Source organism: Medicago truncatula, chromosome 7 (assembly GCF_003473485.1).
Source record: "Medicago truncatula cultivar Jemalong A17 chromosome 7, MtrunA17r5.0-ANR, whole genome shotgun sequence".
Taxonomy (NCBI): Eukaryota; Viridiplantae; Streptophyta; class Magnoliopsida; order Fabales; family Fabaceae; genus Medicago; species Medicago truncatula.
The window spans coordinates 21,037,042-21,050,768 of record NC_053048.1 but is presented as its reverse complement, the minus strand read 5'-3'; the positions used below and the strand labels follow the sequence as shown (position 1 = coordinate 21,050,768).

The window sequence follows — 13,727 nt, the reverse complement described above, 5'->3', positions numbered from 1 at the left end:
TCAATTGTTTGCTTTGAATTGTCACCAAGAAGAATGGCGGCCAGGGGGAAAACCCTTGTAGAGCCCCATCTTTCCAAAGTTACTAGACCATTGACCCGTGCTGACGCACGGATCATACAAAAAAAAAAATATAGTGCAAATATAAGAATAAATACTCTACTTGAATCGAAAAAATAGTATAATTCAACTCATAAAATAAATTGCCATAAACGTTTTTAATGTACTATATTAAACAATTTCCATGACATCGACCCTGTTATTGAAGAAAAGAAAATCCAAAGTCTATCGACATAAAAATAGTACTGATAACAACAATACTACAAAACAAAGTGCTACACATCATTGTAACAAAAAAAAAAGTGTTACACATTACGGAAAACTTCTCTGTAGACCACATTTGATGTCACATCAGTATCTTGACCGTCCTCATCATTGATCAATATCTTGAAACCATACCTCGAAGTAACCCTCAATATTGCGACGTACAATTGTCCATGTGAAAAAACAGGAGACGGTAGATAGACACCAACATTTTTCAAAGACTGACCCTGACTCTTGTTAATAGTCATTGCAAATGAGACAGACAACGGAAACTGCCTTCGTTTAAACTTGAACGGAATTCTAGTATCAGACGGTCGTAGCGATAACCTTGGAGTAAACACTTTTTCACCTATATTAGATCCAGATATTACCTCTGCCTCGAGCACAAATTTACCCAATCTTTGTAATAATCAATCTTGTACCGTTACATAAGCCCAAATTTTGATCTATGGTCCTCAATAACATCACAGGTACTCCTACTTTCAATCGAATCCTATGATTTGACAATCCGGACGCAAAAATGGTGTTGAGAAACTCAGGCGTATGGATGTCGTTCATCGTGTCACCGTCTAGGTTTTCACGATAAGGTGTATCATAACTCAAATAAATTTTTTCCTCATCAGGAATCAAGTCTAACACATAATCATTAACCTGATCAACAATTGTATTCTTTGGTGCCAATATTGCTCTACTTTGAAAATATTCTGCTTTACCAATGTTTCCTAACAAATTTGGGTAACTGCTTTCAACAATAGATGCAATAGGATTACCTGAACTTGGAATAAGCAAGTCGGACAGGATTTCAACGGATATGTCGACATCATTGATTTCCCCAATTGTACCATCCCCAACCCTTAAAACCCAGTCAGAAAACAACTTCCTCTCTTCAATGTCCGCTTCAGATGCGCCGCTTAGAACCCTCATATTTTTTGTAAGCGTAAGGACTTCACAGTACCTCCATAAATTAGATGAGTTAACTGAAGCATTGACAATCTCTAGTCTGGTAGCTTTGGGCATGATTGGTAATATCTGTCTGAAATCTCCACCTAAGACAACAACCTTACCACCAAATGGTATGTCCTTGTTTCTCTCATCTACGGTCTGTTGAACATCTCTTAAGGATCGATCAAGTGCTTCGAAACAATGTTTGTGCATCATCGGCACTTCATCCCATATGATAAGTTTAGCCTTAATCACCATCGATGCCAACGGTGTATTTGGGCTAACTCCACACATTGAGGTCTCGTCGATTATTAAAGGGATACCGAATCTTGAATGTGCAGTTCTTCCACCGAGTATAGGCAAGGCAGCAATCCCACTCGATGCACATGCTAAAATAATCCCACCTTCAGACCTCAAAGCAACTGACAAAGCCCTCCAAATAAATGTCTTCCCCATACCACCATATCCGTACAGAAAAAAAAAAACCAAGGCTTGTCTTCCCTGACTCTTGTAATGATTGTATCATATACATTACGTTGTTCCGAAGTCATAGTCGACATCAACCGGGTATGTTCAGCAGCTAGTATAGACTTATTATAATTCATCTCATCGTAAATCAATCTACATCCGACATCAGGGACCAACGATTTATCGGCCTTTGGCATTGGAGGAAAATCAGACAAACTCTTCCCAGCACTCTGCAACATTTCTAGTTCGGCCAACGCAAACGCCTTCAACTACTCATCAGTCAACCGTAATTCTGGGAGTCAAATCAGCGTTGTTAAAAATCAGCAGGACTTGTTTATTGAAAATATCTACGGAAAAAAACAGCCATGTTCATGTAATCTTTATAAAAAACAGACGTGTGAATGCACTTAAAAAGTTTTTTCAGCTTCAACCAAAAAAAAAATTTCTGATATAAATAGTTATTCATTCATAATTTATGTAAATTGTCATTAGAATAATTAGTTGGCACAAACACACAACCACTATTAGATATACCAATATCATTGCATGTAATTTGAAAAAACAACGGTAGTTACTTTCGTGTAAAGACAAACGCATGTACTGTCAGAAACGGAAAATTATTTGAGAAGAATGAAGGAACGAATATAATTCTTATATAATTAAAAGTAATAAATAAGCAATGAAATAAACCTGGAGCTCCAAGTACCCGCCTCTGTTTGTGGAGAATGTCATCAATTAAACTTGCGGATGTAGAATTCCAGACAACCTCTGGTCTGGCAAACTGATCAGATACCATCAGTTCTGCAAAGAGTCTACGTAAATAAGTGCCAGTGCCCCAAAGACTTGCTTCCATTATCGCGTCTATAAACTCCTTGTCATCATCCAGTAACCCCATAGCGAAGCAGGCTTCCTTGAAAGTATTGTATTTGACACTGTCGACTGTCTTGATGTCATCGAAAGATGTCGGACCTTTGATGTAGATTAAGAGAGTTCTCAGATAAAATCTTTCGCCGGAACCTAGTGGAGCAAAATGGACCCTTCCTATCGAAAAACCAAAGTCCATTCATGATCTTTTTCTTTCCACACGAATTTTGTCGGGAATCGATTGTAAGTCAGATTTCTTGCTTCTGGATACTTTTTATTTGCTTTCATCCAAGCCAAAAACTTTGTAGTTTTTCTATGTGATCGCTCTATGACTTCTTGAATATCCTCGTTTTCTTCGTACGTAATTGAATGCTCATTTTCTAAATGATAATTTAACCGTTCAACCGAAGGTTCTCTGTAATGTATGTCAAAAGCGAATATTCTCCAGGCAGCTTCACACGCGGACAAATACCGACAATCATAATACATTTTTATCTCATCCAAACCATTTTCACATCCACCACCGTAAAAGTTTGTAGTGACGTGATTGTGTCCCTTGTTTACATATTTGAAAAGGTACTTGATAGAACGAGGTTGGTTGCACCACTCAACATTGATATGAGCATTGTACTTCAAGAGCAGTGTTCTATTATACGGCACAACAAACCTGTTGTCTGCAAAACACTCTCCTTTTTTTACATAAACTCCATTTTCCCTTCTTTTGTAAACTGGATATTCATCGTTATCGATCACAGTTTGATTAACAAATTTCTTTGGAAAGTGCTTGGTACATCTATTATTGAGCATGCAAGGCGAACTTGTGTTTTGGTCACCACATGGGCCGTGAATCATTAGCGTAGTCACTATATTAAATAACTCCACATCTGTATCTTTGTTTGGAATCTCTGCTGATATAATCTTGTCAAGATCCTCAGGCTTCTTACAACGATAACTTGGCTTCAAAAACACCAGTATGTGTGCATGAGGCAGCCCACGCTTTTGAAATTCAATTGTATATATAACTGTACACATAACAGAGAAGCTCGAAATAAGCTAACTTCATGGTAAATTAATCTAAAAAATAAAGTATTGCACAAATGTCATATAATCAGGGAGTCGTGGCTAATTATTGAATGATGCGTATAAAATACCTCTAATAAACATTATATTTACATGGTAGATGCAAATACACGACATGGATTAACATACTATTTCTTCAATGTGTCGTATGGAATCAATTGAAATTCAATTTAGTATTTGCATCGCGTCTTATAATATAAAGACGAAATAGCAATAGAAAGTAACTTTAAATGCCTTACAACGGAACATAACATATACAAATAAAATGCTACAGTAGAGACCAAAACTTTAGTGTATACATTACTTACCTGCCCGGACTTCTCCAAACATTTGGCCCTTCTTGATCTCCTTTATGAGATGATCGAGTTTTAACTTGAAAATTCTGCAAGACAATTCTGGTCTATCTGCTGGTCTTAGATTATGCAATTTTAGAAAATCAACAACCTCCGGCCATTTATGATTGCAAGTAAAAGTGATGAATAGATCGGGATATCCAATCCATCCACCGATAGCCATTGCATCCTAATAGTTTTGGATCATGTATCGTGGACCACCAACAAAAGTCGACGGCAAAATAATTCTTTTTCCGGTAGTAGCCGAATTTGTCTCTCCTCTTAGAAGTGCTTCAGTTAATCCTTTATAGATATCTGCCCTTAACTCTTTTTGGTGATCTCTTGCATACCTTAACCTGGCATACTCTATCATACTGAATCCGTCAACTAAAAATTGGTGGAGCAACCTCCTTGAAAAAACAATAGTTGAATAAATCCTTTCTCGATGCTGGATCATATAAGCCATCCATTCTAATAGAGTGACATATAACCTTTTTATCTGTGCCTTCTTGGATGTTTCACTGTACCCATGGGCGGTTCTACCGTGTAGCGACCCCGGGCGGTCGCCCGAGCTCGATCGATAATTTTTGCACATTAGACTCAACCCAAAAGCCCATTAACACATTTACAAAAAGAAAAATTTGGGCAATCTGAAAATTGTCACACGTAAATAGGTCTTGGAATTTTATTTAGCACACTATTGACAGTTTCATCTCTCTTATTTTAACGGGTTAATTGTTCAAATTGACTCTGTAATATACTTTTTGTTTGAAAAATGACCCAATAAAATACAAAACATATATCCTAGCATTGTAACTTGAATTTATTCTTATTTAATTTTGACCACCCTATAATATACGTGTAGTCTAAAAATGTGACCTACATGTTGAATTTTTTCACTATTTTTTTCTTACATGTTTAGCACGTTAAATATAGCTTTACACAAAATTAAATTTCTTCGACAAGGGATAAATTAATTATGAATTTTTATTCCCTCATAATTATGAATTTCTTAAACAATTTATAATTAATTTGTATCTCGTTAAAAATTTACAAAATTTCATTGTGAAGGTTTCTTATCATGTTCTAGTCATGCCTACAAAATTAGGGAGCTAAATTTGACTTGTGAGTATACGCTTACGCGGAACAAAATTTCAATTTTGCACGTTTCAGTTGAAAAATCAAAATAAATTTAAACGACTTCGAAATGCTATGAAACTTTACAAATCCCTTTTATGTATTTTTATAGATGTCTTTGCAAATAATGAGCTTAAAATTTGATTTATAGATCGAGATTTCTGTTGTTTTGTTTTTTGAGCTTTTGACACTTTAAAAATTCATAATTAATTTGTCGTTTGTCGAAAATTTATAATTTTTTTGTTAAAGCCATATTTTAACGTTCTTAACTCGCCGCTGGGAAATCATGAAAAAATTCAATCTCTCAGTTGCTTTTTTGGACTTCGCATATATTACAGGTTATAAATAATAAAAATCTCGAATTACATGGTCAGAATACATGTTATTTAATTACAGGGTCAATTTTCAGACTTCACGTATATTACGTGGTCAATTTCAATTAATAACCCTATTTTAAATGATAACCCTATTTGTTGATAAAATGATAAACCTCTTTTATTTTGATTTTTTTTAGGTAAAATAATAAAAATTAAAAAAAAAAATCAATTTATGACTGTTTATATATTATGTCACATGTGAATTTACGATTAATTTTTTGCCCGGGCTCCATAAATTTCCTAGTATATTAAAATTGTGTTTTTGGTCAAATACGTGTGTGCTTCTATTTCTAATCCAAATAGAACAGCATGGAAACTAAGCGTGTTCATTGCTAGTTTACCTTCATTGTCTGGTATATCAGAATCCTCGCGGTTTTCACCACATATGCCATAGAAAGATCCAACAGATTGGCAGTGTACATATGCGTGGCATTTGTCAAAACATGTCCACCGGTTCCAAGGATTTTCGTTGCTTGGGCTGATAGAATTGCGCCTATTTGGCACTCTTCTGTAAAGAAACATTCATGTTTTAGCAAAATTAGGTGAAACAATTACTAATAGTGTTGCGGTGTGTGTGCTTGACTAACCATTTGTCATGTCGGACAAAGGATATCTGTTAGAGACATTGAAACTTGTATGAGATGAAGGTTGATGCGAAACAATTTCTAAATTATCAGTTCTTCGCACAATTTTTCGCCTCTTGCTATTCTCCATGAAGCGAATGGGAACATGAGATGAAACAGCACAACTAAAAGGAATCGTTGTTCTGTGTAAGTGGAGTGAATAGCTTAAAAGTATTATCAGTTGATTGCAATTTTATTTTTGATTAAGTTTTATTATAATTCCATAAATAATGCAGGTACAGTTGAAATTATTTAGGAAAGACGCATAAGAATAGGAGCAGAATTTGTTTCCAATTTTTTCATGGCTATTTCCTATTGTAATTATTTATGCAGGACGCATAACACTGGGAATTTTTTTTTTTTTTTTTTTCAAGTCAATAATATGTAATTGTTTGTTTCCTTTTTAAAAGAATCATATGAATTTGTTCTAATTTTTTCAAAAGTTCTAATTTTTAGTACAAACATCATTGTTCAGAAAATCATCTCTCAGTGCCATGAAGAATAAATGTTTCATTCTGTTTTAGATGAATTATGGCTCATTCTGTTTGCATCAGTTTAGATCATATATGGTGGATAATCAAGTTAGCCTTTCCTTCTAAGGTGATTCAACTTTTTATGTTGATTTTTGTATTTGATTTGGTTTGCAAATGTGAAGGTTGATTCATTTTGTTGACTAATATTACCACATTCATGCTTGAACAAAACTTTATTTAGGTGTACCGCCAAAAGTTTGCAGAGCTAAGCAAGTACAGCCAACACAGCAATACGATGAAAATTAAAGACCAAATTGTAAAAAAAGAAAGGAAAAACAATGAATCCTAAATGTCTGATTCATGGAGTTTGAAGAAATTCGATAACAGAGCAAATAGTTCCAACATTCGGGCAAGTTAAACAGCTTTAGTGTCTTTAGGCTCAATCTTGACACGAACAGCCTGTTAGGTTTTGTTACCGATGCCTGACCAGCTTCACCATGTTAAACAGCCACAGAGCTAATGCATACGGTTGACCTCTTAAGACCTGTCTTGCTGGTTGGTGTGTCAATCAAAGAGGTATTGTTGCATGAGTCTTCAGCCTCCTGCGCATCACGCAGACATTTGCGTAAAAAAATTTGAATACATTTATTACAAATTAAATTTTTCTACATTTCATTAGTAATTGTAGATTATATATAATCAAACAATTAAGTACCATGTGAACATTATAATTGTTTGCTGCAACACCATCCACACTAAGCTCTTCCACAGATTCATTGTTGGCTTTCTATCACAGATACATCAACAAAAGAACCAATTAGTCATTAGGATGATTTCCTTATGTACATTAATCTAAAACAGTTATTAGATTGTAATATCAGATATGAACTACCTCCAAATTATACTTAGACATGAATTGTTCGATGACACCAACATCATCAGATGCCTTCTTAACGGCATAATTCCTATACTTCTTTACGACATTTCCTTCACCAACCTCAACCTTGAAAAGAACTTGCTTGTCAATAAGCACATTAAAATCAAGAGGATAATCACTGGCTCCTTCTCCCTGCTGAAAAATTAGATGTTAGTTGAGAATTCTTTGCAGAAATAAACCTCATATATAGACCATGCATTTATCCACTACCTTGTCACGTTCATTGATTAAGTCTTGCATATTACGCCCAATAAATTGCATCACTTGGCGATCAAAAAGAACAAAGGTAGTGGACCCTGTATCGTCCATCACAATGACATGCAGCTTGAACCTAACAAATAATCAACCGTATCAATAGTGACCAATGAAGCACAGTGGGTGCATGATCGAAAGTACCACTCAACCCCAGTTTCGATCTCACATATGGTGGCAAGTACCGAACCTTGACACACCTGTAAAAATTTCACCGCCTTTCGCATATAAATCTTGAACATAAATATCAAGGATGAATCCAAAACAATATTTAAAAATTTCCAAAACAGACAACTACCTGAGTTGACTCAATCATACTTTCGATTGTCATTCTCTTGGCGTTGAGCAAGACATCTGACAAAGATGCAGAGCTGTTTGTGGAAATCTGGCTAACACTTTGGATCAATTGGAGCGATGCATTTTTCATGCTGATAAAAGTATACCAATGTCATTAAAAGAATGAAACTCAAGTAACACAAAGCATAAATCTAACGACAATTAAAAGAATGTCAAGCTCCATCTTTTATATATATATATATATATATATATAGGGAACATATCAAATGAGAATGATTTTTATATGTGAGAATGGTAGGAATAGTTATCAGCTGTTAGATTAAAAACCAAGGGCTCCGATATAAACTCCAATTAAACACACCACCTCACACAATCATTCTCTCTCTTGATTTTTGATCTAACAGCTGATAACTATTCCTACCATTCTCACATATAAATGTCCCCTATATATATATATATATATTTAACAAACCATATATGAATAAATTTATAAGTCTCTAAATTGTAGAAATATAAGAGCATAAACACATATCTATAACTATTGGTATTGACTATTATATGACTGCAAGGAAACGATGATTTTGCATAAGATACAGTGGTGGGCTGTATGTTTCAGGTGTGATTGATACCTTCATCCTGTCTAAAAGTATATATAATGCTAGAATGTGCTTACTACTTTGAAGCATAAACTCATAGAATTATGATTTGAAGCATTTTGGCCATAAATGATGATTAAATATGCTTACTACCTTGTTTTGGAACGACCTTAGGTGAAAGGAAATTAGAGAGAGTATATTTGTTCCAACGGCATGCACCATTAGAGTGTACAAATATCCTCTCTAATTGATTTACTTCAAATAAATAAAAAACATCATTTAATGAGAGATATAGTAAAAAGTAGTGAGTGAATTCAACTACTAAATAGATCTTACCACTATCTACTATTTACACCTGTTTTAAATTTCCATCTGTTCTAAATTTACACACTACTTTCTATAAGAATTTACACAAAATAGAATTTACACTTGTTCTAAATATGTGTTTAAGGTCATAAATTTTTAGTTTATACTTTCTACAGAAACATAAATGCTTACCCTGCCATGTAAGCAGCTAAATCACCATTAAGTATCAACTTAGTCCCAAAAAACGCATTAGCAATTCCCATTGCACCTAGTTTTAACAAATTGAATAGCAAGAGAACATTATTTAATATTTCATGCGTGGATATTAGTAGAAAGTATAAACTAAAAAATAAGAAATACCGAAAAATATGAAATACCAAAATATCTGCGTGTCTTGCAAAACTGCAATTTCAATACAACAGGCGAAGAGTTGTCGTGGTTAGCTAAAAAGCTCACAGTTTTGTCAGCATGTTCACCCCACAGAGAGCAATGTATACGGTTGTTTCTGCAATCAAATATTAGGTAATAATCAATGCATCCACACAATGTTAATGAAAATTATATTACACAAATGAGGCACAAATAAAAAGATAAAGCTCACTCCAGATCTTGCAAAGTGAGATCAATCACTTTGCTCTTCCTGCCCTCCTTTTCAGTTTCCCTTACATCACCCCTTTCAATTACATGACCAATAACATATGATATTATGTAATGAAAAGTAAAAACAATTGTAAGAATTTTCTCAAGGAGTGCAGATAGTCATAAGTAATGCACAACACACAATCATAATCGAAGTATTACCAGCAGATGCGTCCTCGACATCTGAAGAGAGAATTTCATTGAATGACATGAAATCAAAAACATTGATAGGAATAGTAAGCAAGTCTTTTTTGGTAAAATTTGAGTTGTGCAACATACTAAGTTTGTGTTTGTGGGAAGTTAGCTTATATGGACCTTCATTAAAACCGACAATTGCATTGCTAAGTTCATATGTACCCCCTTAACCATTGACTTGAACTTTGCCACCAATTCTTTTCTAACCGTGGCGTGGATACGTCCACCCTATAGATGACAACAACAGTAGGAAATATGTGGTTAAAATAAAAAACTAAAGTGAGGCACCTTTGACAATTCCATATAAAATAAAATAAAAGAAAGAAGCATCTTAAATCGAACCTAATCTAACTAACCTGTGTCATATTCAACTCAATTATTCATTCAATCATGCATAAGCAACAAAAAGAGAATGGCAACAAAATAATCAGTGATGACTTTCTGGTGTTGTGATATATATGCTTGTAACTGGTTAATTTAAAAAATAACTTTGAAAAATTGCACAAACCTTTGCATCAACCAGCAACATGTTCATGAAAATGATGTTAGTTGGAACTTTCTTCTCTGAAATTAACCAAATGTGAGCCGTTGGGGGGCTGTGGACCATCAACTTGACAAATCATCCCTTCGCTTTGTCCTAAGACTCGTGCTTGGGGGTTGTGGACTGTCAATATATAATTAAGGGCATAACACCCTCCAGAAGGGCCAAAACGGCCTTAGGCTCGCCCTCTTAAGGGCACCTCAAAAGGCTTCCAGAAACATCTAGAACGTTTTAAACCTGACTTAGGTCCCAAGTTGTTTGGGGCTTAAATCATGGAAATGCAAGCCCAATAAAGACTATAAATATCCCTCTTGAGATCATTCACAAGGCATACGAAAACAGATTAAACCCTAGTTTCTGATACTGTATTCACTGCAAGTACAACTGTGAACTCCATTTCTATGATTTTTTTTAGCAAAATTATTGGTTTCTGATCTTTATTTTTCATCTTGTTTTATGCACAAATTTTGTTTCTTCTTTTATTCATGCCTCCTCGTCAAGTACCAGCTCATCTTCAACAACAAGATACTAATTCAATTTTCTTTGTTCATCCAATTGAAGGACCAAATTTTCTTCTTGTTTCTCTAAAACTTAATGGTTGCAATTACCTCGCATGGATTCGCTATATCCAACGTGTTCTTGGTGCAAAGAAAAAGCTTGCTTTCATGAGAATGTTGTTGATGTTTGGGAGGATCTCAATGTACCTTTTTCAAAAGCTGATGATATTTTTTTATTTTTATTTTTTGAGAGAAAAGCTGATCATATTTGTATTTCTTATTTATGTTCCTTTATTAACAACCTTAAGCAAGGTTCGGGGTCTTTATTAGATTACTTCATTAAAATTCGTTCACTATGGAAAAAGTTGAATTCACATACACTTATGCCTCTGATCATGGTAAAGCCTCTAACCGTACGTGTTCTATTTCATATTCCACTTATCTTGGTCATGCTGATAAATTTATAGTAACTGCATTGAAATTATCGTAGTAATAAAAATATAAAATTCATCTCCACATTGACTGCTTTAATTTCTACCTAACAAAGACATTATAATTAGGAATGTATTAAAATAAGGGGGGTTGCACATGGAAAATAATTGGTTTAAAAATCATAAATTGAATAGGAAAATGTAAATAAGTCTTTCAGATTTTTGTAGAAATATGATCAGCTTTTGAATCCTATATTCCTTTTTGATCCTCCACCACCACCAATCACTGCATTACACACATAAATTAACCACGAGAATTACTAAAGACACATTTGATAAGGCTGAGAAACACTAGTAAAATACCAAAATACCTCCTCTACAATTAACTGCCGAGGAATTCATAAACCGAGGAAAACTTCGATAGTTAATTGCGAGGAAACTTCAAAAATAACTCCATCGGCACTTAAGTACCGAGGAGTTGTAAACGTCACACCCTTCTTTCTTCATTGTCTTCTTCACAAATATCCCAAGCTAGTAGTTTCTTCTCTATACTTTTCCTCTTTGCAATCTTAATTATACCTTCTCAATTATAACATAGTATAAAGCTATTAATTTCATAGGCTATGATGAATCATAGAGATAGTCATGCACCACTCTGATTTCCTGTGCTGATAACTTTCTCATACCCATTATTTTTTTGAGCCTTTTATTCCTTCAATTATCATAGTTCTTTTGAATCAACGCCACATCCTTTTATTTCCTTCATTTTTCTGATGGTAGAACCATCAGCAATTAACTTGTGTCAATTTTCTGAACAGTTTTCTTCAATCATTTTTCAATTTATTTATTTCAATGAATCTAATAGAATTTATAATCTTTAATTTGTGTTTGGAGGTGGATTTTGTTGCTCTTCTTCTATTACCTCTTGCAAAGTGTAGCTCAGTGTTTGATTTGGAAGAAGAAGAAAAGTGAAGTTTGTGGTTGTGAAAGAAAGAAAACAAAAAAAGCTATTGAAGTGGAAGAAGAAGAACACGTTTTTTTTCCTTCCTTTTTTTCATTCCTTCGGCAGTTAACTGTCGAGATTTTCCTCGGTAGTTAACTGCAGCCGGTTATTGAATTCATCGGCAGTTAACTGCCGAGGAGGCAAAAACGTATTTTACTTGTGTGCCTCAGCCTTATGCAATGTGTCAACAACAATTCTCATTAACCACCACCCATCACTGCATCACCGCACATAAACAAACTAACCACCACCTATTATTCAAACACAAAATTCAATTAGACATTCCAATAGAAATAGTATATCCCCTTCATGTTTACAAGATTATGTTTGTAATCATTCACAAAGCTTTCTAATCTAATTTCTAATTATTTGACTTGTAATGCATTGTATAACTATCATCTTCGTTTGTCTTTATCCATTCTCCACCACACTGAGCCAAAATCTTATTCTGAGGCAAGCAAATATGATTGCTCGAACCAGGCTATACAAGGTGAGTTGATTGCTTTAAAGAAAACTGGCACTTGGAAACTTATTAACCTGCCTCCTCATTTAAAACCTATAGGGTGTAGATGGATTTACAAAATTAAACATCAACCTGATAGTTCAACTGAGAGGTTCAAATAGAGATTAGTTTCTGAAGGTTACAATCAGATTTGACACCTATTCTTTTGTGGCTAATTAAGCTTATTAAGATCAGACTAGTTATTACTCTAGCTTCTATCAATAACCGATTTTTGCATCAGATTGATGTAAATAATGCTTTTCTGCATGGAGATTTACAAGAAGATTTATATATGCTAATACCATTGGGTGTGACTCCTTTCATGCCTAATCAAGTTTGTAAACTGATTAAATCTTTTTATGGTCTTAAACAAGCTAGTAGGAAACGGTATGAAAAGTTTACTTCTATTCTCGTAGTTGGCCACTTTACGCAGGCTACCTCTGATCACTCTCTTTTCATTAAGAGCACTCCTACTTGTTTCATTTTGTTACTTAAATATATGTTGATGATATTATCATTTCTAGCAACTCTCTCACTGAATTGTCACATGTCAAGCATGTCAAGCATCTTTTACATGACATTTTCAAAATTAAAGATTTCATACAATTGAAGTACTTTTGGTTTAGAGGTTACTCACTCTTAGTCTGGTATTTCTTTATGTTAGAGAAAATATGTCATGATCTATTGTCTGATGCTAGTTCTTTGGACTCCAAACCTATATCTACCCCATTTGATCCTTATTTAAGGTTGCATCATGACAATAGCAAGACATATGAGGATATTGCATCATATAGACATGACAATACACCTGATATAACTTTCATCACTCAGCAATTGAGTCAATATCTTTCTTGTCCCACTTATACACATCACAATGCTGCCCTAAAGGTTCTTAAATATCTCAAGAATTGTCC

The 13,727-nt window shown here is 34.3% G+C and overlaps 1 protein-coding gene and 1 non-coding gene across 2 annotated transcripts; one reads left to right on the top strand and one right to left on the bottom strand.

Annotated features, from left to right (window-relative positions):
• Positions 1–228: 228 nt before the first annotated feature.
• On the bottom strand, positions 229–2,626 carry LOC120577017 (ATP-dependent DNA helicase RRM3-like). Its single transcript, XM_039827905.1, has 5 exons — positions 2,438–2,626; positions 1,794–2,000; positions 790–1,710; positions 393–698; positions 229–282 (listed from the first exon to the last, which is right to left on the bottom strand). Exons 1-5 carry the CDS (start codon positions 2,624–2,626, stop codon positions 229–231), a joined length of 1,677 nt encoding a protein of 558 aa, XP_039683839.1.
• Positions 2,627–11,926: 9,300 nt separating this feature from the next.
• On the top strand, positions 11,927–12,013 carry LOC120577270 (small nucleolar RNA Z221/R21b). Its single transcript, XR_005643341.1, has one exon. It is a non-coding gene; the product is annotated as a small nucleolar RNA Z221/R21b (small nucleolar RNA).
• The last annotated feature ends 1,714 nt before the right edge of the window (positions 12,014–13,727 follow it).